This window comes from Micromys minutus, assembly GCF_963924665.1.
Source record: "Micromys minutus genome assembly, chromosome: 2".
Taxonomy (NCBI): domain Eukaryota; kingdom Metazoa; phylum Chordata; class Mammalia; order Rodentia; family Muridae; genus Micromys; species Micromys minutus.
In genome coordinates this window covers 34,600,364-34,623,887 of record NC_137971.1, presented here as the reverse complement: position 1 = coordinate 34,623,887, position 23,524 = coordinate 34,600,364, and the positions used below count along the sequence as shown (strand labels likewise).

At 35.1% G+C, this 23,524-nt stretch overlaps 1 protein-coding gene across 3 annotated transcripts in view; it reads right to left on the bottom strand.

Moving 5' to 3' along the window:
• Nucleotides 1-23,524, bottom strand: part of LOC308415656 (zinc-regulated GTPase metalloprotein activator 1) — a 41,321-nt gene that overhangs the window by 2,339 nt on the left and 15,458 nt on the right. For 2 of the 3 annotated variants that reach the window (XM_080910697.1, XM_080910699.1), the window contains exons 7-13: nt 20,738-20,784; nt 19,117-19,203; nt 16,493-16,537; nt 11,160-11,216; nt 8,167-8,215; nt 704-772; nt 537-602 (exon numbers count right to left, since the gene is read on the bottom strand). In XM_080910697.1, coding sequence (XP_080766823.1) covers nt 537-602; nt 704-772; nt 8,167-8,215; nt 11,160-11,216; nt 16,493-16,537; nt 19,117-19,203; nt 20,738-20,784 — 420 coding nt within the window. The remainder of the gene's footprint in view (nt 1-536; nt 603-703; nt 773-8,166; nt 8,216-11,159; nt 11,217-16,492; nt 16,538-19,116; nt 19,204-20,737; nt 20,785-23,524) is intronic. The other variant, XM_080910698.1, reaches the window with a different exon arrangement.

Sequence of the window (23,524 nt, the reverse complement as noted above, 5' to 3'; positions counted from 1 at the left end):
GCACATACATCCCAATGTCAAATAGTATGAGTGACTTTCCAAAATCGGAACGAGGATTCCAGTGTTCTGTACCTTTGTATAAAATATGACAAATGTTTAGTGTCTGCCAAATGTATCAAGTAACACAAGGTTTAGCAATGGCAGAATTTTCAGTATTATTTCTGTTAAATGATGCTCTCTTGGAAAAACAAACCATATTTTTAAGTGACCAATCTGTGCAGAGAAGAACAGTCTTGACAGTGTTGAGTTTATGAGCCAGAAAACTGTGGGCACACCTGACAGAGGAGATCCCGGCTAATGATCCAAGACACACAGGTTATTTCAGCTGCAACACTAAATAAAGCTGTGCAAATAAACCATGTTTTTTACAGTCATTTTGAAAGCTCCTTTTCAGAAATGGAAATGATGAAAATGACGGCAGACAAAGGTTATTTGTACTAAAACTAGTATTTCTGTTTAAAACCAAATATGATTTTTACATAGCAGCCAAGCAAAGGATACTCTCTTCATGTTTGAGAGCAAACTGCACAGCGCACCTTTAGCCGGATGACCTCCATGCAGCAGCCGTCCTTGTTTTTCACATTCTTTTCCCACAGGAGATTCTGGATCAGGCGACACAATTTCATAAGACCGAGGACTGCTAATGCAACTACTATGCACAGAGTAGCCAATAAATCATTAATCAGTTAAAAATTGCATTCACCTGGATAAATACATTTAGACTCTCTTCCTTTGCACTTCCTGGTACTTCAAATGTGACTGTAACAATACTCTGTAAATCAAGAGGAGATTCCAGAATTGTTATACAACCAACCACCTATTTTAAAAATCAGTTTTAAGATGAAAAAAGAAAGAGGCCATACTTATGGAGTTTTAGCTGGCTAATATTATCAATCATCATTTTTTTTCTTTGTTTTGGTGATTTTTGGAATTATCAATTCTATAAAATACATCAACAGTTTAGTATTTACCAATCAACAAACAAAACCTTTCAAGTGAGAGTCCTAAACAAAAAAGGAGTGTAGCATAAACTATGTGCTATCTGCCTGTAAAATCTCTGCACTTACTCTTCACAACAATCCTAGGGAGTGGGCATAACGATTTCACTTATAAGTTGAGAAAATGAAGCTTCAAAAAAGAAGCACCACTCAAGACAAAGTGTAATTCTGCTCTCTTAGAGAGAAAGCCACGTTTGAAAGGAGTTCTCAGTTATTCTGGCTCAGGTCTTTGACACATTTATTTTTCTCTTGATCTCAATAGACCTGACTTCTCTAAAGAAGCGTGAAGTTTCCTCTAACAGGTTACATGACTAAAATTCAAATTTCCCTTTACTAATAATATGACCCCAAATCTCAAATTCAGCAATGAAAGTACACAAAGGCTAATAATGATCATGTTGTTAAAAACATGACGGACAGTAAGATGCTCAGCCAAGTTCAAAATAACCATAACAGGAAAAAAGAGGGTACATCCCTGATTAACTTCTTAGAAATGCTCATTTCCCCAAGCATTTTAGAACACAATGTAAGACAGTAAAGAAAATATAGAAAATGCCAGCAATTTTATTCATTTAATTTTTGTTTCAAAACTGGTTTTGAAAAAAATCTTGCTATATATCTCAAGCTGGTTTTGAACTCACAATCCCTGTTTCAACCTTAGCATGCTGGGGTTTCAGGTGTGCATCAGCATTCAGAACTGTTTTTAATGCAAACTTAGTCATGTGAAAGCATTAAAGATCACCGTAGGGCAACAATATGCTGGCACTTAATCCTCTGATGTTGTCAATATGCAGAGCAGAGAGTACTTAAAGAGAGATGTTGCCCTCCGAAGTGGTTGTGCAGCTCAGTCTTCATGTGGGTCCCCAAGCAACTGGAGGTTGTCCCTAAAGCTACTGCCTGAGTGTGGAATCTGTTCCCTTGGCCAGTTTGTCTGGTCTGGCCTCAGTGGGAAAGTATGTGCCTAGCCCTGCCTAGACTTGATGTACCAGGGTGGGGGAATGTGTGTATGTGTGTGTGTGTGGGGGGTCCACTCTCTTAGAGGAGAAAGGGAAGGAGGAAGGGGAAAGGACTAGGTAGGTGGAGGGCAGCAACTGGGATGTAAAATGAATAAATAAATTTTAAAAAAAGCAAAAAAGACATGTTGGACTTTTAAAATATAAGGCACAGAAAAGCACTCACCCTTATCTGTGGGACCTACAATCCAATAACTGGTATTTGTATGAAACTACAGATAATACAGAGCCACAAGGTAATGCCTTTCAAGTCTTAACTAAGCACTTACATACCACGGTCATAACTTTCATGCTTTGAATCCCACTGCAAAATTAGCACAAGTTTCTTTTTCCTCTTTTACAATGCCACAGAAATAAAATTCATTCTGACCACAGATCATGGCAATCTTGATATATAATTTTTTCCCATTTCTTATTAAATTAAGAACTTTCACCCTTTCACACAAAGAAAGCTTCTCTTTGACATATCTGTATTGTCAACATTATTAGTCTTGTGCTTTGGGAGATGACTGAGTAGCACAAGGGTCACCTGAATATAAGCATTATGATATGTGACAGTAGATCTGGCAACAGAGATGTCAACCAAGTGAATGATGGGCGGGCGGGTGCGTATTCAGCATGGATGTAGCAGACAATGGGGTGATTCACATAGCTCTCAGGACACAGCAGAACAAATGATGAGAGGATGCAGAATCCACTCAGAAAAGCATGCAGTTTTATACTGATAAATTATTTATTTCTGGAATTTTTCAACTTAATATTTTGGACTGCAGTTGGCTACACAGAATAGAAACCATAGATTGTGAAAGTTCTACCTGAATTTTGTTACAGTAACTAAACCAAAAGCTAGAAGTGATCTCAATGCTCCTCAACAAATGAATGTTTAAAACAGTGATGTATACATAAAATGGATTAGTATTTAGGAAGGAAGGTAGGTCTGCCTTATGGTAAACTGTGAATAAACCCAGAGAAATCTTTGCCAGGTGAAATGAGCCAAGCACAATTACACTTATATTTCCTACTTAAAATAGTTAAACTTTAAAAAATTTTATAAAATAAGATGATAGCTGCTTGGTGCTTTGAGGGAAGCACCAAGGAGCTGCTGTTCAGTGATTCCTGTATGAGTCCCACAAGACACAAAGTTCTGCTGTACAAAACCACACAGAATTTCTTTAGAAAACAGAGATGAGCTTAAGTAGTTTGTTTTCCACAGCAATACACGGTACTTTTACAATGTATCAGTTTCAAAAGAAAGTAATTTGGTCTTTAAAACCTTATAAATGTTTTCATTATAAATGAATTTCATTCAAGTTGAACAATTTCGTTTTTTCCTACTGAGAATGTCTCAGTAGGACTCAATACATTCCCTGCTTTACTGTAGCTTAAAGATATTTATAAGCATTTTTTTCTTTTGCAGGTTAGGGACATGACTTTGGTTAGTTATGGTTTTCTGAGACAGTTTCAAGTAGCTCAGGCTGGCTTTGAACTGTTTGATCCTCCTCCATCTACCACCCCAGAACCGGGACACAGGCATTAGAGACAGGCATTGCAACACCTTATCACTTAGTATTTTAAAAAACATAATTAATTCCAGCAATAGGTACAACTGATTCTTGAAATTAAAATGATATACAATAAAATTCAAGGTAGATGATCCCTATTTCAGATTTGTGGCTTTTCATCCAAATTAAACTCTTTTCATATGAGGAAAACTCAAAGGTGAAGGCTATAAATTATAGTAAAAACTCAGAACTCTAAATGCCTCTACAAACAAATCTAAGCACAGATTGTCATGTGTGCTTTTTCATCTATATTCTAGTCCCAGCTCATCTTTACTGAGATTAAACAAGGAATGATGGAAAATAAACAAAGGTGAAAGTAACAAGGAATGATGGAAAATAAACAAAGGTGAAAGTAAATATTTCTCAGGAATAAAACTGATGCGGCATATTCTAGGTATTACCAACCTCAGACTAGATCTTGAAATTTATTTTTGTTTTGAACCTAAAACTAAGTGTCTTCTGATGGTCAGTAAAACAAAAACAGAAAATAAGGCAATAATTTAGAAAATTAAAGCCTAATAAAGAAATTCCCCTAAAATAAAACTAACAGTAACTCTAGTTTGCTAATTTGGCTTATTTTCCCCATTTAACTCATTAGAGTCTCAGTTTTATACCCTATGCATATACAAGACCTATGCAATAACTTCTACTTTCTTTTTCTGAAAAACAAAGCCTAATAATACCTCAAACTCAATCCCTCTGCCTCCATGATGCAGCTCTTAACTGTTATTTGCCTCTGTGGTATTTTCAGCCCCTAGATGCCACGCTGAGCAGATGGCATTTTCATTCAAATCCCTTTGTCCTGCAGATGTGTCTAAAGTTTTCTAGGTTCCTCTGATTACTCTGCATTTCCATCATCCTCCCCCTTTCTCACTAATCCATAAGCAGACAGCTCAGGGATCCCAGTTTCTACAGCAGGCACTCACCCCCTGGGTCAGTCTCTTCATGCCTAGTCTCTAGATCCCAGACAAGTCCTGCTTCTCTAACACTAACACACAGCAGTGTGAGCCTGCTTTACCTCAACATCTTCCAGTCTTGGCCATCTAATAAGACTTCTGCACTTAAAGTCTGCTTTTCTGGGACATACATTTTCACTTTTCAACATCTGGAGTGCCTCTTCTCTCCAACTGTATCTACCCAAAAATCCAAGCCTGCCAACCAGCCTACAAAATCCTACTAGTTTCTCTTTAGTATTAAAGTCAGAATATGTACTTTCTTTAATAAGAAGGTACATAAGAGCGTCTCTACATTTTTACATACACTTATTATATTGATATAATATAATCTGAGTGAGAGATATAAAGGTAGATGTTTGTATTCATGGATGTGTGTGTGTGTGCGCAGCGTGTGCATATAGCACCGAATTACATACTAAAACCTACATGATTTACTCTATATAAAAATATCGTCTTTTCTAAAGGTTTTGATGAGGTTCAGGATAGCTATAATGGTTAATTTTCATTGTCATTTACTAGATTTATAAACACTATGGAAGGGGTAGAGCAATGGCTCAACAGTAAAGACCATTGGCTGCTCTTCCAAAGGACTTGAGTTCAATTCCCAGCACCCACCTGGCAGCTCAAAACTGTTGCTCCAGTTCCAGGGGATCTGACACCCTCACAAGACAAACATGCAGACAAAACACCAATGTACATAAAAGTAAATTAAAACAAACAAACAAACAAACAAACAAAAAGAACCTATGGAACCATGAAGTATGTTTCCAGAAAGGTTTAGCTGGTAGAAGACCCACCCTGAATTGGCCGCTACCACATGCTGGGTCTTAGGGAAGAAAAAGGGCAAAACGAACTGAGCAGTCTCTGCTTCCTGACCACAGATGCAATGTGACTGATACCTCATGCTCCTGCTGCCATGACTCCACTTTAAACTGTGAACCAAAACTCAATCCATCCTTCTCTTAGCCTCTCTTGTCAGGTATTTTGTTAAAGCAATGAGAAAAGTAACCAGTAAAATATTCTAGCCCAATATGTAGCACTTTGTCATTTAAGAAACAGAAGCAGAAAAACCACTCTCAACCGTAAGTTCATGGACCCTAACTTTTCCCTGAAATAGGTCATAAAGTATAGGACTGATTTTCAAAGCTCCCCCTTGTAACAGATACTAAAAATATCATGTGATAGTGCCAAGAAGAAAAGAATATTCTTATCTGTAGGAGGGGAAAAAGTGCGGAAGGAGTGAGTTCCTGAGTCAAGTATTGCTATCATAGGCACAGACACGTCAAGATCTCCATAGCCTCAGGTTCACAGGAATGGCAACACCTACTTTGGGTGCAAGTGTTGACAGTGTGTATGCAGAGACTGTCTACCGCTAACCAGAGCTAACTTCAGGCCTAAAGTCTGCTCTCCTACAGAGACTGCTCCTACCAAGAATAAACAAGCCTCTCTCCTTGTATATTCTGCTGTATATCGTAAATTCTGTTCAATTCAATAAAATAAACACTGGGATTCTGGTGTGTTGAAGTTTTTTCAGTCAAGAGCCCAGATACCCAATCCCAGCCTTTCTGTATTTCTTTCTGTCCATCTGTGCCTGTCTTTTCTTCATTTCCTTCATTCACTGCCTTAAGGTCCAAGTCCCTTGAACAGCGGATGAATATAACAATTACCTCTGAAAATAAAGGACACACACACACACACAAAACTTTAAACAAATAAGTTTTTGTTAAATCCCTATCTTATTCCTCTACCATTCATTAAACCTAACACAAAAACATTCAGGTTTATCCAGTTGTGAAGGATTTTATCATGAAGACTTCCACATCATATGAATTAACTAGGTAAAATGTTATGCTTTCTTCTTGCTGAACTGCCTTATGATGGGGACTTAGTCCTGAACTTGCCACCAATGGGTGAAAAACAGATGCAGTCCTTCCTCTCTAACTCGGATCCACTAAGCCCAATGAAAAGGTTCATCCTTGAGTCCGAGGCCCTTTGTCTAGAATATTCACATGCCCTGTGTTAATGCATTTAAAGCAGGACAGGGTATCAAAATCTCATGTTGAGTTTTAACAAAAACAGACATGCCCTATTTACTATTGCAATGAGGTAATGTCTGGGATTTGCTTTAGCATACTATGGCAGGAGTCATGAGTGTATACAGGTTCTTTATGCTATTCTATTTTTGTGTATGTCTGAAATTTATTATTTTAAAAATACATTTCAAACTCTAGCAAAAGAATGTTAGGGAAATAGATGAAATGAAATTAGCAAAATATTGACACCATTTAAACTAAATGATGTATACAAGAGATCCATTTTTGTCTCTTCTGCACAGCACTGAAAACTTCATAATAAAATGTTAAACTATGATTGATATGTATGTATCTAAGCCTCATTTCTGGAGATTTGAGGGAAAGAGATTATGGGGTATGTGAATTTGGACAGAAATAAAGGAAAAAGGTAGGGATGGCAGACAGGCACTATGCTCCAAAAGTGGTTCTGATTTACACTACTGTTTGAGAATCTCAGTTTTTCATTTCTTTGACAAATAATCACTGAACTGCTATTATATATCAGGCCCTATGATACATAAGAAACAATTCTTTTTACAGACTCTATAGGGGAATGCAAGGGAGAACCATACAAATCACACTGCCTAACATTATAAATATTGCATTAGGGTATATTCAGGACACCAGGAACGCAAACACTGTCATCATAAACATTCTTGTGAGGACTCCATTTTCTTCATCTTTAATCCCAGACTTCTAATGTGTTGTTTTGTACCTAGAAGCTCAATAGGAATGTGCTTCAATTTCATCCTACAACTGTTCCTAAATATCACATATAGTTAATTTCCCCAAAAAATCCACTACTAAGGCTTACTATTTCTCTCACATACTTGTTTTGGAGGTAATACATGCTATATTCTCTGAGAAATGTGCCATGCACGTGGTGGTACACCACTCTATGAACAAGAGCCAAAGCAAAGACAAATGTGCAAGTGACTGCTGCTATCTTGGCCCCATTACAGGTGATAATAATTTGAGAACTCAGTCACAGCTACAGCTTCTAGACAGAGGAGCCAGGCTTACTCACAAGACCTGTCACTACTTTAAATAAAATGAAGGGGTCACCCTAAAGTTCTACACTTTATGATTTGCTTAGGAGAAACATGGTTTAGTGAAAATGTATCTACTTTGCTCCTAGCATCTTAAATATCATCCTGGGGAATTACAAACAAACAAACAAACAAACAAACAAAAAAGCCCAGTAGAGTTCAAATTTATAGTGCTACTGAAGGTAAAACTCAAGGTCAGTTTTTACTTAAATAAGCCATCCCTTATTTTCCCTTGGACAGAGAGGTAAGTACAATTAAAGCAGGATACAGATACTCATCAGGATAAGTTTGAATACAAGATTTTCTAAAATATTAGGAGGAGAATTAGAATGCTTAACACATGACAGATTCTTATGTTAAACTAGATCACACAACATCAAAGACATATAAAACTCTTAAAACTGCCAACCTAATCTTATAAATAATTTTTTAGAAAGAGAAGTAATAAAAAAATCCTAAGTAGAGCCAAATTAGCTGAAAGCAATACTTTTAACTTTTATGAAATGTTATTTTTACCTGATCAAGGTGGGGTGCTGCTGACACATGCTGGAGCTTTTTCTGCAAACTAAAAACAACCAATTACAGATTCAAGATCCATATACTTCTGAGTTAACATTATCTGTTAACATTATATCCTAGAGACACAAGGCCAATTAAGAAACAAACATTCCACAAATGAATCTACCCCAAGGTTCCAATTTTACTTACTCTTCATATATTTTAAATTTATATATATTTATGCATAAAAAACTGAGAAATCTAAGATATATGTAGAGAAAAGCTGACAAAAACTGCTGTTAAAAATGTTTTTGAATGCACAACAATCACAAGTATCATACAATGAAGTGAAAAACTAAATTAATGTTTTAGCAGCGTTCTATTGTTAAATATGTTAGCAATTGTCTTTATAATTCCCATAGGTTAATATGATAATTTCAACAGGCTTAGAAACATACGCATGGCCCTTCTGTGGTGCTCTAAGTTTCTTACTTCTCTTCCATGCTTCCTAATATGAAATAAGTTGTTGGTAGTTTTGAAAAGTTAGAAACTCAAATTTTCCTTTAAGGCTTTCCCTTCGATGAACATTTCTATTAGTTAAGGACAAACAGAATCCAAGTACAAATTTCCTATATAAGTCAGTAACCAGTTAAGGAAAAAAAAAGGCCAGCCTGGTGGGGGTGGGGGAAAGAATGAGAATATGAAGGAAAAAAAAGTCAGAATCTATTGTTCTGTTAAGAAGACCAATATGCAGAACAAATTACTACCGTAACATCTGCAGCACACACGTAGAGACTGATGGCGACAAGGCAGAAGGGAGGACTCAAAGCCTTGCAGATGTCCTGTCTTAAGGCATGGTGAGGGGTAAATTAGTAACAGCAAGTTTAGGCTGCAAGAACTATTGGAAGGAATGACTCACACTGGGGGGTCTTAGTAGGGAAAGTGTCACATTAAACCCTTCCCAGCTGGTGGCTTAGGAAAGGATTCTCCTGATTAACAGCAAAGCAAAAAGGAAGCCATGCAAAAGCCTCATCTACAACAGAGAGACAACATTACACATAGTCCTGTATTACTAAAACATTACAAGTCAAAAATAGAATGAGACTAGGAAATTATTGGAAAATCATGTTTCAGTCTTGTTAGACAGGGAGTACATACAACTTTCACATGCACTTTTTAAAAAGTAAAAAAAAGAAATTAACAAAGAATCTTTAAGGTTAGTGCCTATAAGTCTCAGAGTATTATGCTCTCAATTTAGACCCTATTATAAAAAGAAAAGAAACCACTCTAGTAGAGTGGACAAGCATAGTTATTAAAACCTGAAATTTATTAATCAGAATCTTCTGTGTGAAAAATAATCAGTGTAATTCCTAATAATTTTCATACTCCATATGCAACCATCATCAAGTATAAGAAATTCCTGAGTACTCAAAATGTACAGCAGGAAAACCGGTCAGGAAGACTTCACACTGTGGAAGGCAACAATCAGATACTCTGACTGTACCATACACATAGGGCTATATTTAAATGAGTACATACTCATATGTGAGTCACATATACCAAGAAATCAAACAGATTTTATCCAGATGCTACAGATTACTCTAAAGTCCAACACCAGAAGCAATGAGTGAAAACAGTTTTTAACCGAAAACTTAACTTCTAGAATGGCTAGTGCTAGCCCCTGACTTGTAGGATGACATATCCATTACTCTGGATTTCAATTTTAAAAATGAGAAACTAGCTGCCTTGAATATTCCATACCTACAGACACTAAAGTAGTCCCATTTTTAAAATCCACAATAAATGGGTATTAGAATTCTCTTTAAGATAAAGAAGTGCAAGTACAATATAGCACCATGTCATACCTTATAGGTTATTTCAGATGCTGTTTTGAAGAATGAACAATACTAAGGACAAGAGGCTGGGCATCTACTTGTACAGAACCACCCACTATGCCTACTTAAAAGTAAAATAGCCCTACTAATTCAAAATACCCAGAGAAGTATCCATTTTCATGATACTAAATAAACACAAATGAAACGTAATGTGTGTTCTTTGTGTATATTCATGTTTGTATATATGTAAGTGAACTTAAAAAAGGGGCGGAGGGAAGTCCTACAATCTGTCACTGAAGAACAAAATACTATGGCCCATAGAAGCAGGCACCTGAATATATTGGTTTCAGAGAGGAAAGCTAATGACCTGTCATTCAATGAGTTTTATAAGTTTGTGTTCTGTATCACCATGCCTAAGGTTAACAATCCTGTATTGTAACCTAAAAACTTATTATGAGAGACCTTACGTTATATAGTCTTAGTACAATTAGAAAAATGAATAGTTGATTTAGACTAGTGGCACGTGCCTGTAATTCTAACACTCCAGAGGCAGAGGCAGGAAGATCTATGTGAGCTCTTCTCTATATGCCAGCCTGGTCTATATGGCAAACTTCAGTAAGCCAAAGCTACATAGCAAAATCCTGTTTCAAAACAAGAAAAAAACACCGATATCCAAGAAAATTTTCCACCTCTTAACACAAAGATATCTCCAAAATGAGACAGAAAGCTATTACTAAAAAAAGAGGAAGTTGTCTGAAAAAAAGCCAGTTATGATTTTCTATATAGTTCATGAATTTTATTCTATTTTATTTTATTTAGAGAATGTTATATAATGGTTGCCACAGAGATAGTGATGAGTTTCCAGGTTTAATTACTATTTACATTAAAATTTCTATAGAAAAATGCATTGTGATTTCCAAACAACCAGTTATCATATCTTTCAAGATCATAATTAGAAACTATCTTGTGATCCAGGTGTGGTAGTACATGCCTATAATCTCAGTCCTTGGGAAGCTGTGGTAAAGGATCATAAGGTCAGCCTGGGCTGAAAGGGAAGACCATGCTTCAGAAAATAAAAAGAACAAACTTGTATGCCAAAGAAATGGCATCTTAAATAATGGGAAACTGGAATTAAAACACATTACACTAAAAATAACCAAGATCCTGAAAACATACCTTATTCCAGAGAGAACATCGTAGGCATGAAGATCTAATATATCTGAGAGATGAACCCTAAAAGGAAAAAATGCAGTTAAACAATTAAATTTTGTGAAACACAACTAATTAACCAAGAATAAAATTTCAAATTAGGCATGGCAGATAAAAACATTTAGGAGGTAGATAAAAACAATCTGAAAGAAGCTCAAGGACATCCTTGGCTACATAGTGAACTCAAGGCCAGCCTGGGCTATAGATCCTATCTCAAAAGGAAATCTCTGAAGATCTTTTAATCAAAACAGGTAAGCATAAAGATTAATCAACCTTGGGTTAAAAAATTTCCTACTTTTACGGATGACTTGGTTTTGGTTCTCAGCATCTTTTTGGTGGCTTGCAACTGTCTAGAACTCCAGTTTCAGGAGATCTGATGTCCTTTTATTACCTCCATGGGCATTATTAAGCACATACATGGTATACATACATACATACATACATACATACATACATACATACACACATACATACAGGCATAACACTCATACACACAAAATAAAAGAAACCTTTTTTAAAAAGATTAACCAGCATACTATATTTAGGGTGATATATTAAATGACAGGCAAGAAAAAAAGATGCCATAAAAAAATTCTCCCTTAAATTTCTAAAAGTAGCTGAATAGAAAACATCAGACAGGGCTGGAGAGATGGCTCAGTGGTTAAGAGCACTGACTGCTCTTCCAGAGGTCCTGAGTTCAAATCCCAGCAACCACATGGTGGCTCACAACCATCTATAATGAGATTTGATGTCCTTTTCTGGTGTGTTAGAAGACAGCTACAGTGTACTTATATATAATAAATAAATAAATCTTAAAAAAAAAGAAAAGATCAGACAAAAATTTTTTTTTGCTCGTTACTGTTTCAAAAAAATTAAAAAGCTTCCTTCTGATTATTCTTCAATAATAACTCTATAAGCTTTATAATGGTGTATTTTTAAGTTAAAAACTATCTAAAATAAACTTTCCATATTACCTCACATATGAACAAAAAGACAGCAGTTTACACACATTTCAAATACCTCTGGGATTTTCCTAATTCTTTTATACCTTCTTTACGATAAAGAGGAAATATAAAAATACTAGAACTCTACAGCTGGTGACACAAACCTTCAGCCCAGCACTTGGAGGCAGAGGCAGGTAGATCCCTGTGATGTCTAGGCTAGCCTGGTCACATAATGAATTTCAGGACAGTCCTCGAACTACATACTGAAACCTTATCTCAGGAGGAAAAAAAAGCCTAGAATTCTGGGGCTGGGTGTACAGCACCTTGACAAAGCATGTATAAAGCTTTAGAATCAATCCTAAATGCCCCCCCAAAAAATCAATTAATATATAAATAAATCCAAAAGGAGTCAAACAGCCAGTGTGAATTAATATCACTCCCTGTAGAACTTGGTATTTAACTTTACTTTTGTAGAATGAAGGCACACGTAGAGCAAAGCTTCCCCATTCACAATGCTGTCAGACCAAATGCACCCTCTGAAAATCAGTGAGGCCTGACCCTTATGAGGAATGTAGCAATTCAAGTCACTAAAAGTCACACTACACCTCGTGGTTTAAGTACATAGAGGTAAATTTACAGAAACAAATGACTGATTTTCAGTTTTAACATAAGCCCACGAAAGAGCAGAAAACTATGACTTATAATTAAACTGAAATGAAAAAAATATTTAAAAGAATTCAACAAAACCACAATTACAATTACAAAAGTACAATTACATTTCAGTACCAGACCCGAGCAGCTTGTTGGACATTTCTAAGTGTCTTGTCAGACATTTGTCACACTCAAGATGTTTGATTAAGCATACAGATGTAAGTTTAGCTCAGAACCGTCCAGCTGTGCCGACCTTGTTTACTTGTAGCAGCCACACTCTCCGGACAGCGCTCTACAAGATTATGAACGCTTATCTTGGCATTAGACGGACAAATTCCCATCTTATTAAACAACAAATACCACAACATTCTATGTTAATATACTATATCAGCACTTCAAATTCTGGACATGCTAGATGTGCTGAGCCAGGAAAATGATCAAGCAAGGAAGCAAATGGTCTGTGAAGAAATTTCTGGGTATCAATTTACACTAAGAGATCAAAATCCTAGTATTAAGCATATACTTCCTTTCCCACCTTAACAGTTAAAGAAGTACAAGTTTAAACCCTGAATTTATCATCTTCACTTCAGAATAGACTAACGTCTGTAGGTACCAATTCTGTTAACATCCTTCTAAATACACCACTGTGATAGTATCCTTGAGAATGCTACCATTTAAAGATAACTGCATTGTAGCAAATCCTTTAGGTGCTTCTAAAAATGAAAGCACCAAGAGAGTCTCTCATCAAATTCTCAATGGTCAGTATAAGAGGATAAGGCATGCGCTTCCTTCCACATGAACTTTCCCCCAAATTAGCACTGCTTTGGAAATAAAGGTCCGTTCTCATTTAATACATGTCTAGAAAACTTTTCATGGTATTAAGTATGTTTGTTTAATATCTTCCTTCAGAAATAAAAATACCAGGTATCCCCCAATACATTCAAACCGTAAGATCAAAAGACCATTACCATTTTAAATTAAGTATGAAAATAAAACAAGGGAGAAAAGAATCTTTATGAGTTCATTCTTCTCCTTTGGTCTTACAGAGCCAGCAGATACTACTTTAGGGAAACTGCCTAACCACCAACTTTTAAAATTCAAAGAGTTGCTCCACAGGAGTTACTTAGTCTACACTAGGTGTTATTTCCCAAAGCTTGGTGCTAAACTCTAGCACTAAGTTTCTAAATGTTGTTCCAAGTGCATCTAAAACTCAAGTGATTATAAATCCAAACTCATCACCCTTCCTAAATCCATATTCATCCCACTCCACCCAAGTCTTGCCAACCTTCCTGTATGTCCTGAACTTCAGAGACTAGCCTACAGTGAGTCCACCCTTCAAGTCTCTCACTGCTTTTAAATCTTTCAGCAACTCCTTGTTGCCTACAGAGAAAATTCTATATATATTCATGGCCTTCTGTTAAGACTCACACAATATTATCCCTGAAATATGAAGTGAGGACTTTCTTCACTTGCACACTCATCCTGGGAAACACCTGTACTCCAGGCCATCTGGGAAAATTTTCTCTTTACTGTTCAAGACAGTGTTCAATGATCATTTTCCTATTTAAGTTTTCCTGACCCTTCATCAGAAAAAAATTAAGTGGTCATTCCTCTGCCTTCTTACTCTTACAGAACACTGAGCAATTAATTTTTCTGTTATGATGTATTAATATTTAAGGTGCTACTTTTTGCTTGTTCACTTCTCAGTTTTCCCCCAAATGATCAATCAATCCACTTATCTTTAAAATGTGTCTTATCTGTTGCTTAATTCCTGAAACCACCCTGAAAAGCCTGGAACCAGTGGAAAACTGAAATGGTTAACTTATTGGCCAACTGTATTTTGATTTTCTTCTGTTCAATTCACTTGAATCTTTGAAATCTTAAATAGTCCAGAAAAGATAAGAATGCATGACTTCTAATTCCTCCTACTTCCAACGTCTATGCAGTCCCATAGAAATTATATTTGCCTGCCAATCCGATTAAACCTTGTCAGGAAGATAACATCTTACATGATTGCTACTGTTTTACAAAGTCAAGGTAAGCCTTTGCCAACTTTAAAATACTAATGGGATTAAAATGTTAAAAATAAATAATGATTACAATTATTTTGCTAAGAAATAAATCTCTAGTCTAAACTGAGAAGCCCAAGTTGTTGCTTGTATGTCTCTAGGAATTTGAACAAAATCAATCAATACTCAATAAGCTAATCAAGACAGAACTTTAATTAGAACATGGATAATTTCAAAGTGGAAACAAAGAAAATATTGACTAAATACATGCTGTCACAACAGAACCACAGTTACTAATATGATTCTCAGAAGCTGATTTAAGTGTTACAGAGTTGTCTGTCATTCATTAAAGAAAAAAAATCAAGGAGAAAACAAAATGTAGACTTTGATAGGAAGAAGCAACTGAGGAATAAATGGCTTGGAGTATGTATGTATTAGAATTCTCAGGTTTTTACAATGGAACTGGAAAATCTGGAAGTATGTTTAGTTGTATAGTTCTTATAGCAGGATCACATTAAGGGCATCTGTGGCTCCTGCAAATACATACCAAATTCATTCTCCAGCTGTGGACACGCTCAGAGCAGCTGCTGCTGTTACTGCCTCACACTTCTGGTCATCTGTCAGCACCTCTAATCTTTGCTATAGCAGACAATCCACACAGCTAAGACCTCTTCTGCATTTGACAATGGAAGACTGTCAGCTAGAGGCTGGGTGGCGCTGGGCTGTGAGTCTGAGTCTATTGGCTACTAAGCCCTTTGTGTCCCCGACATGAACTTAGCAAAATATCCGGGCACTGAAGTTTTCTGAAGTTCTGAATGACACCATTCAACAATAACAACAAAACCAGTTCAATCTACAAAAGTACAGTTCAAAGAGGGGTTTTGTTTTGTTTTGTTAAGAGAATACAACTATTTTAGAAGATTACGCACATCTTTATGAACAAAACTATAGGTAAGAAGAAGCTATAAAAGATGTAAAATATATAAAGGGATGCATTAGGAACTTAAGCATAACAATTTCATGTATTCTTGTTACAGGTTTTTACAAATATAAGGTTTCAAAGTATTAAAAACTCATTTAAAGGTCTTAAATTAAGATTCCTTAACTTGCTTTTCCAGATTTATGTATTATAGTTGTATAGTTGTTAACAAAGGTACTAAGTATGGCAAACCAATTTGTAAAGAGCATTCAGACAATATCTAGGTGGCTATGTCCTTGTTATATCACAATTAAGTTATTTATTTTCTGACACAGGGTTTCTCTGTGCAGTCTGGCTACCCAGAAACTCGCTCTGCAGACTAGCCTGGGCTCCAACTCAGTGATCCACCTGCCTGTGCCTCTACTGCCCAGGTGCTGGGATTAAAGTTCTGTACCACCAATGCCTGCACTTTCTGATTTTTAATGTCTATTCTTAACTAAAGGCTAATTTGTTTGTTGTTGGTATTAGTAATAGAATTCTTTCCTTTCTTCCTTCCTCCCCTAACCACAAGTAGCCAGGATGTCCTTGAACTCTCTATATAGTCAAGGATGACCTTGAACGTCTTCCTCTGGCTCTATATCTGAAGGGCTGACATTATAAGCATGTGCACACTATACAGTGTATGCAGAACTATGTACAAGGCCTTGTGCATATTAGGCAACAATATCACAAGTGACATATACCTCCTCCATTCCTAGTAGTAACCTTAAAAAGTACCTTGATCTTTGAGTTTCTAAAACTTTTCCCAGTCCATTTATTGATCTGAAATAAAAAGCAAAAGAAAGGAATTTCTTTTAAAAACGGTAATTTTAAAAAAGCGCACAAAAATTATTCCTAAAGCAAAAAGTAAACAGACACAATGTAAAGGAACTAGTAAAAAAGGAAAACAACTTGCATTTTTTTCTTTTCTTTCCCCCACCCCCACTCCACCCCTCACCCCTGCTTTTGTTGTTGTTGTTGTTGTTGTTTTGTTTTTATTTTTTTTGTTACTGGATTAGAATTCTTTCTCTTCAAACTGCAAATCTGGCACAATCTAGCTGTGCATTCAAGAAAGCTTATTACTACAAAAAGAGTGAATAAAAGAAAGAAAACCTGTTACTCAAGCATATCACACAACTGGAAGGCTAGGTATGACTGTGAGTCATAAAGGTCCTTCACTTTAGAAGAGGGTAAGGAAAAGGTTCAGTGGTACTGGCTTAACTAGCATGGACAAAACCACTAAGTTTAACCCTAACATCCACAAAAAGAAAAGGAAGGAAGAAAGAAGATGGTTCATAAGAAGCAGGAATTTGGGCTGGGGAGATGGCTCAGTGGTTAAGATACCGACTGCTCTTTCCAGGGGTCCTGAGTTTAATTCCCTGCAACCACATGGTGGCTCACAACCAACTGTAATGGGATCTGATGCCCTCTTCTGGTGTGTCTTAAGACAGCTGCGGTGTACTCATATATAATAAATAAATAAATCTTTAAAAAGGAAAGAAGAGGGCTGGAGAGATATCTTGGCTCAATGGTTAAGAGCTCACAACCATTTGTAATGGGATCTGATGCATACTTATAATAAATAAATGTTTTTAGAAAGAAAAAAGATTAAAAAAAAAAGAATCAGGGATTCTTAATGTTCCCAATGTTCTGAAAACTTTTGCAAGGCAGCCAAATTTTATACATACACATTGTAAAAGTGGTGAACACAAAACACCAAAATAAAGAAAAATGGTTCCTTTTGTGTGACAAAAAAAATACTTTAATTCCTTTAAACACTGTGAATACCAGTATGTTTTTGTCTTATCAATTCTCCTTTCTTTACAGATACATGTCCAAAATATGTGCTGATTGTCCAATATGTTCTCCTGGGTTCTTTCTGTGTACAATAACTACTACTAAATCTCCACTGTAATAACAGCTCAGGAAGCATATATACACTGTCAGGGACTTTGCATAGCTCACCAGCAATTTCACAGGTCTCGTGTACTTAAAGCAAACTTGTGAGATAGGTTTTATTCTTGTTTTGCAGGCATTTAAGCTTAAATAAACCCCCTCAGAACAGGAAGAAACAGACCAAAGATTACAACCAAAGCAAACTTCAACCCCATATTCCTAAACACTATACAGTATTACCTGCCTTCTACATGAGACAGTACTTTTTATAGCAAAATCTAAGGATACTATTATTAAAACAAGAGAAAAATATAGAGGAAAAGTATGAATTTCTTTCTCTTATAATCATAATTACTAGAAATGACTTCTTAATCAGTTATTCAATTTTAAAGCGTATACTATATAAATTAGGGGTACTACAGTCAACATCTGAGGCCAACACAAATGATATTAAATATGGCAATGCTAATCCGTTAAAAAAAAGCTCTATAGTTACTAAAAGAGACCAATAAGGAAAGCTACTGAAATATAAGGCACTGTCTACTTTAGGTCCTACAAAATAATTCAAAACACACCTCTGGACTTTACTCTTATTTGAGAAGTTCGCCTTAGGATTCAAAAGTAAAAAGTCTCCAAAATAGCCAGCAAAATGAATTGTTAGATTATTTATTAATAACATAGTATCATTCATATTAGTCTATTTTGATTAGCCTTGTACATAGGCGATGAGACATAAAACAAAGACAAAGGACAGCTGGTAACTAAGGAAACCATAAAATCAAGAAGGATTTAAGGGGAGGTTACACAATATGAGCAAGATTTCTTTAAGGAATGGGAGGAAAAGGGAAAATGGGATCTATAAGTGAAAATGCATAATAGTAATAAAGGAGGGATGGACTGAAAAACTGGCAAGTGAGCTGGTAAGACAATATGTGAAGAATTAAATTAACTGTCTTAGGGAGTTAAGGAGGCTTGCCCTTAGGGAGAGAATCAAAGGACAGACAGGAAACATAACTTATAAAGAGTCAGCGGACCCAAAATATCAGCTGAAAAATTCTGAATTATGTTTTGTTAAGAACTGGTGAATTATTTTATATATTTCTATTTATTTAACAGTCAATTAGCCAAGAACAACAAATGTGATTCCTCAACGATCCTTGAAGCAAGTCAACATGGACCTAGGAAATAGTTTATGGTTAAAAACATTTTGCATACTGAATTTTAGATTTGAACACATTCAATACACTTATAATTTCCCTGTTCTTTAAAACTGAACTTAGGTTCATTTTTAATTGACATATAAGAGCTGTGTCTAATGATGGGGGCCATGTGACATTTCAGTTGTACAGACTGTTGCACTTCAGTAAACAGACATAGCTCCTCCAACATTTATCACCTCTTCTGATAAAAAACACTAAAAATTCTTTCTTCTGGCTTTTAAACTATAGTGGTCAAGTGTGCTGTACCTGATAGTTGTTCTTAATTTGTTTAGCTCCTCTTCTGAAACCAAGTCCGTTTTATTGATGAGAATCATATCTGCCAAAGCAACTTGCCTAGAAGAGCAAAGAACAGTGTCAGAAGAAAAATGTTAAGAACTTACAAAACCATAGAAACAATATATTTAAGTCAACATTTCAATTAGTAACTAGTTTGGGTTCCATTTACTCCCAACCTATTCACTCTACAGAGTAATTTCATACATCACTTTGTAAGCTCATCCAAAAAGTATTCATTACTAACCCTATAAAGACAAGCCTACAGAGTTTTAGATCAGAGGATAATTTCTAGTTCATGGTATGGTGTGTCTGTGTGTGTGTATCTGTGTCTGTGTCTGTGTAAAAGAAAAGTATAAAATTTAGGTATCTACTATAATGGAAATAAAGATAGCCTAGCTGAAAAAAATTATAAAATTTATCATAATTTTCAAAGAAATATAAAGAAAAAGTTCACTTAACATTAAGTAGTTTGCTTTTAAAAACTATACTTCAAAAAAGATATCAAGATCTTGTATTAATACCTTTTTTATCACTATGAATATGTATTATTGCTGCAAAATAAATACACAGAAATCCCAGTTACAGAATTCAACTGATAAAATGCTGTATAATATAACAGAATATTTTTCTCAATTGTTCAGAAAATTTTAACCACTGGACTACTATTTTGTAATCCTGTTTTTAGAAATAAAAAACATAAGCAAAACTGAAAAAGAAACACTATAGAATGTATATTATAGCTCTACCTCTGTTTAAGTAATCCATGTGGCTAGAGACAGAATGCATATGTCTCCAAATATTAACAATCATAATCTTTAAATTTGAGATCTTATATTTAATATCCCATGGACTTTATAACATCCTGATATTTTCTACAATAATCATTTTGTTGAGAAAGTTACAATCATACTTAAATTCATTCTAACTTAAATCACAATTGAACAACAACACAACATTTAGGAAAGACTACAAAAAATTCAATAATATTTTCAATAATAAATTGAATTCAATAAACTTCAAGACAATAAGGAATCAGTAGTCTCCAGTCTTTATATTCTATGTTGGGATTATCTATAGCAAATCCCAGGAAGCCTCACTCATAAGCCCAGCAGCATATTTGGTTTCAAAACCTTCATCCCATTAGTGAAAATATGCCTAGGCTAAGGCAAGTACTTTAAATACTTTTAAGTCTACAAACAAAACAATTAAGAACTTAAAAGTCCTTAAAAACTGTTAAGTACAAAATCAGAAGTATTTCTGTATTTGTTCCTCTGTACTGAGTAACAGTGCTGAGTAAGGCAGTTTTTTAAGCGAGCAAATTAACTACCTTCAATTCCAAAAGGGCATGAGAATCAAATGCTCCTAAATTCATACAGACCAGTTAAATCCTATGTCCACCATTCATTTTACCCCATAACACATACGGCTTAAATAAAATGCTTGTCATGAGTCCATGATGGGCAGACAGCAATAATGTGTAGAAGGGAAAGAAACTAAACTTGCCCTATCTTTCTTTTTCTTTTGTTTTTATGTTACTTTTCTTCTATTTTCTAACTAGTTGGCAATCAATATAAATTTTAAATATGAATACCTAGTAGCTTCATTGACAAGGCCATCTGGTTTTTCTTCAGTTAAATGCTGAACAAAACAAAATTTTAAAAAATTACTATAACACAAAAATCTAATGTCAACATAAAGGATTTTATTTTAAAGCTACCTTTATTGTCTTAATGAGACTTTAAGTTCCATTACTAAATTTACAGAAGACTTTTGGTTTAGTTAGTTACTACTTAGAATTCACTTAGAAGGCCATAAGGGACTCCTCACATCCAAAAGCATGTCCTCTCAGTACTATTTACATCATGAAGACATCTATGCTAGGTTTACTAGAGGTTGTCTTTTGCAAATTCATGTTTACAACCACCTCACTCTCAACAGAGACTCCTTATCACAAGAAGAAGCTGGCTATTGAGTACTATAGACAACTAGAATATATTAACACTTCACATTTTAATGGAACTTTACAAATTATTTAAGTTTTGAAACATTCCAAGTCATTAGGCATGTTGAGCATGGGAATTATATATATTATCCTTACCCATCATAGAATACTGTACTTTTACATACCACCCCAGACTGTGTTTTACTAAAAGCATGCTTGATAGAAGTAAAGTGAACACTATTTAAAATCTTTTTATAAGGCTTTTTATGCACATACAACCAGTCTTAAGGAGAAAGCTACTTAATTGTAACATAACAGAATATGTAGAATCACCTACAAGTTACATCACATTTGTCACACTAGTTTTACAGTTCATGGGGAGGCAACTATTATAGCTTAGAACTTAAGACCCACTGATGATTATTTAATACACCTGGTTAAGATTACAGGGACACTTTTTTTCCTCTAAAAGTTTAACAAATACTATATAGGTGTGACAGAACCAAAGTCATGACCATGACATAGTTATTTCATTTTTTTAATACAATGTTATAAATTCAACTCCATACTCACTCCCCAGTTACAGAGCTCACAGAACACAGAGTTTAATGTACCAATACTTACTCGATACCAAAAAGACCAAATTTAATATTCATGCTTTCATAATTATTCATGATTTCTTACTATTAACAAATCCACCAGCATGATATACTCTGCATTTAGAGACTAAAGCTATCAGTAGGCCCTGGAACAGTCAATGAATGACTTGTAGTTAACACTCCCATTTGTTGACATAAATACAGGAATTTTGTTATTTGAAAAATGCTCTACAACATGTAGTCATAGTCTATCTACTAAAAAAATTATACATCTGTCTCTGGATGATCCTATTCAACATTCTTTAAAACTGAAATATTTTTCAAGATGCTCTACCGGAACCTGCTTCAGCTACACATCCATGGATATATCTGTACTTTGTAACATGTAAAACAGATATTAAAACTAATGATTTAAAGTCTGCCAATGTATACAACTTGATTACAAATACATGTGATAATCATAGAAGAGATAAATGCCTTGCCTATGCACATATGAAAGCTTCCTAAATATAAAAGGTAATAAATATATACTAACACATTATTTTCTGAGTATCAGCCCTACATTTCCCTTAGAAAATTCCACTTCCCAAACTAAGCTTAGCTAAAAGACTAAAACCTTGTTTGCCACTCAAAAGTTATTTGGTCATAAGTCAGACTTCAATTTATAAAATAAGAACAAAAATGTAAATTTTGATGTTTTAATCTACCTACACAGACATACAATTTAAAAGTTTTATAAAACTTAAAAGAAAGATACCAATCTCCAAAGAATTCCTCTTCTCTGCTAGAGACTATAGCTTTTATATATATTTCAAAACGGCAATAATAATTTTGGTACTAATGAACTTAACAAGCCAACATATTTAAAAGCTAAAGGTTCAAATTCCCAGTGTGACCTACAATAACTGCAGCAACAACAGAGGTGAGGTGAGGTCAACGGGTACACGTTTCTCAGGGGGAATAAATTCTGGAAATGTATTCTGGGAAGCTAATCAGCATGGCAACTGTAATTAAGACTATGGGAAGGAATACTTAAATCCACTGCGTTATTGCACCTACAAGCTAGCAAAAGCTCATAACGATGTCAATGGATGGACAGGGTTAATACTTTATTGTTCCACAATGTTTGCGCAACATATACACAGACAGACCATGACAGTAAATTGTATGCCTTAGATCTATACGATTTTTATTTGTGAGTTATGGCTCAATAAAGATGGGGGACACAAAGAAATGATTCAAAATAAATTATTACTATAGTCAGAACTTCAGGAAGAGCTACAGGAGTTCTTTTCTGCAGAAATAAAGAAAAAAGCAAGACCAAAGACAATGAATCAAAATGGTCTAAAATTTCATTATCTGAGAAAGAACTGTGCTGACCACAGTAGAAACAAATCCAATGTCATAGATGTCAGATATCAAACAAAGAAAAAGGAGAGAAATAGCAGCATGTATTTTTTTTCTGTTTTGTTTTTGTTCTTTACAAGGACTGACTGGTTAGAGATTTAATGTGGTTTAAGCTTTGAAAAAAAGATATTGCATAGTGTCAATCTATTTATTTTCCTGGTCTTTTCCAAACCAAACTGTTTTCTGACTGAATTGTTTCAACTGCTTGTGCAATACAACAGAAGACTCAAAAAGAAAACCTCTTACTTGACCTTTTAGGTGTAAACTTCATTCATTGATTCTATTGCATTAAATGCTGTCACATTTGTAGAACTAAAAAGAACAATGTCAGTGCCTAGATGTCAAGCCTTGAGAATAGTGAGCTGTCATTTTAAGTTGTCCAATTCTTTGGCCATGATTAAAAAATGAATATTTCAGATCAATGGGTGAC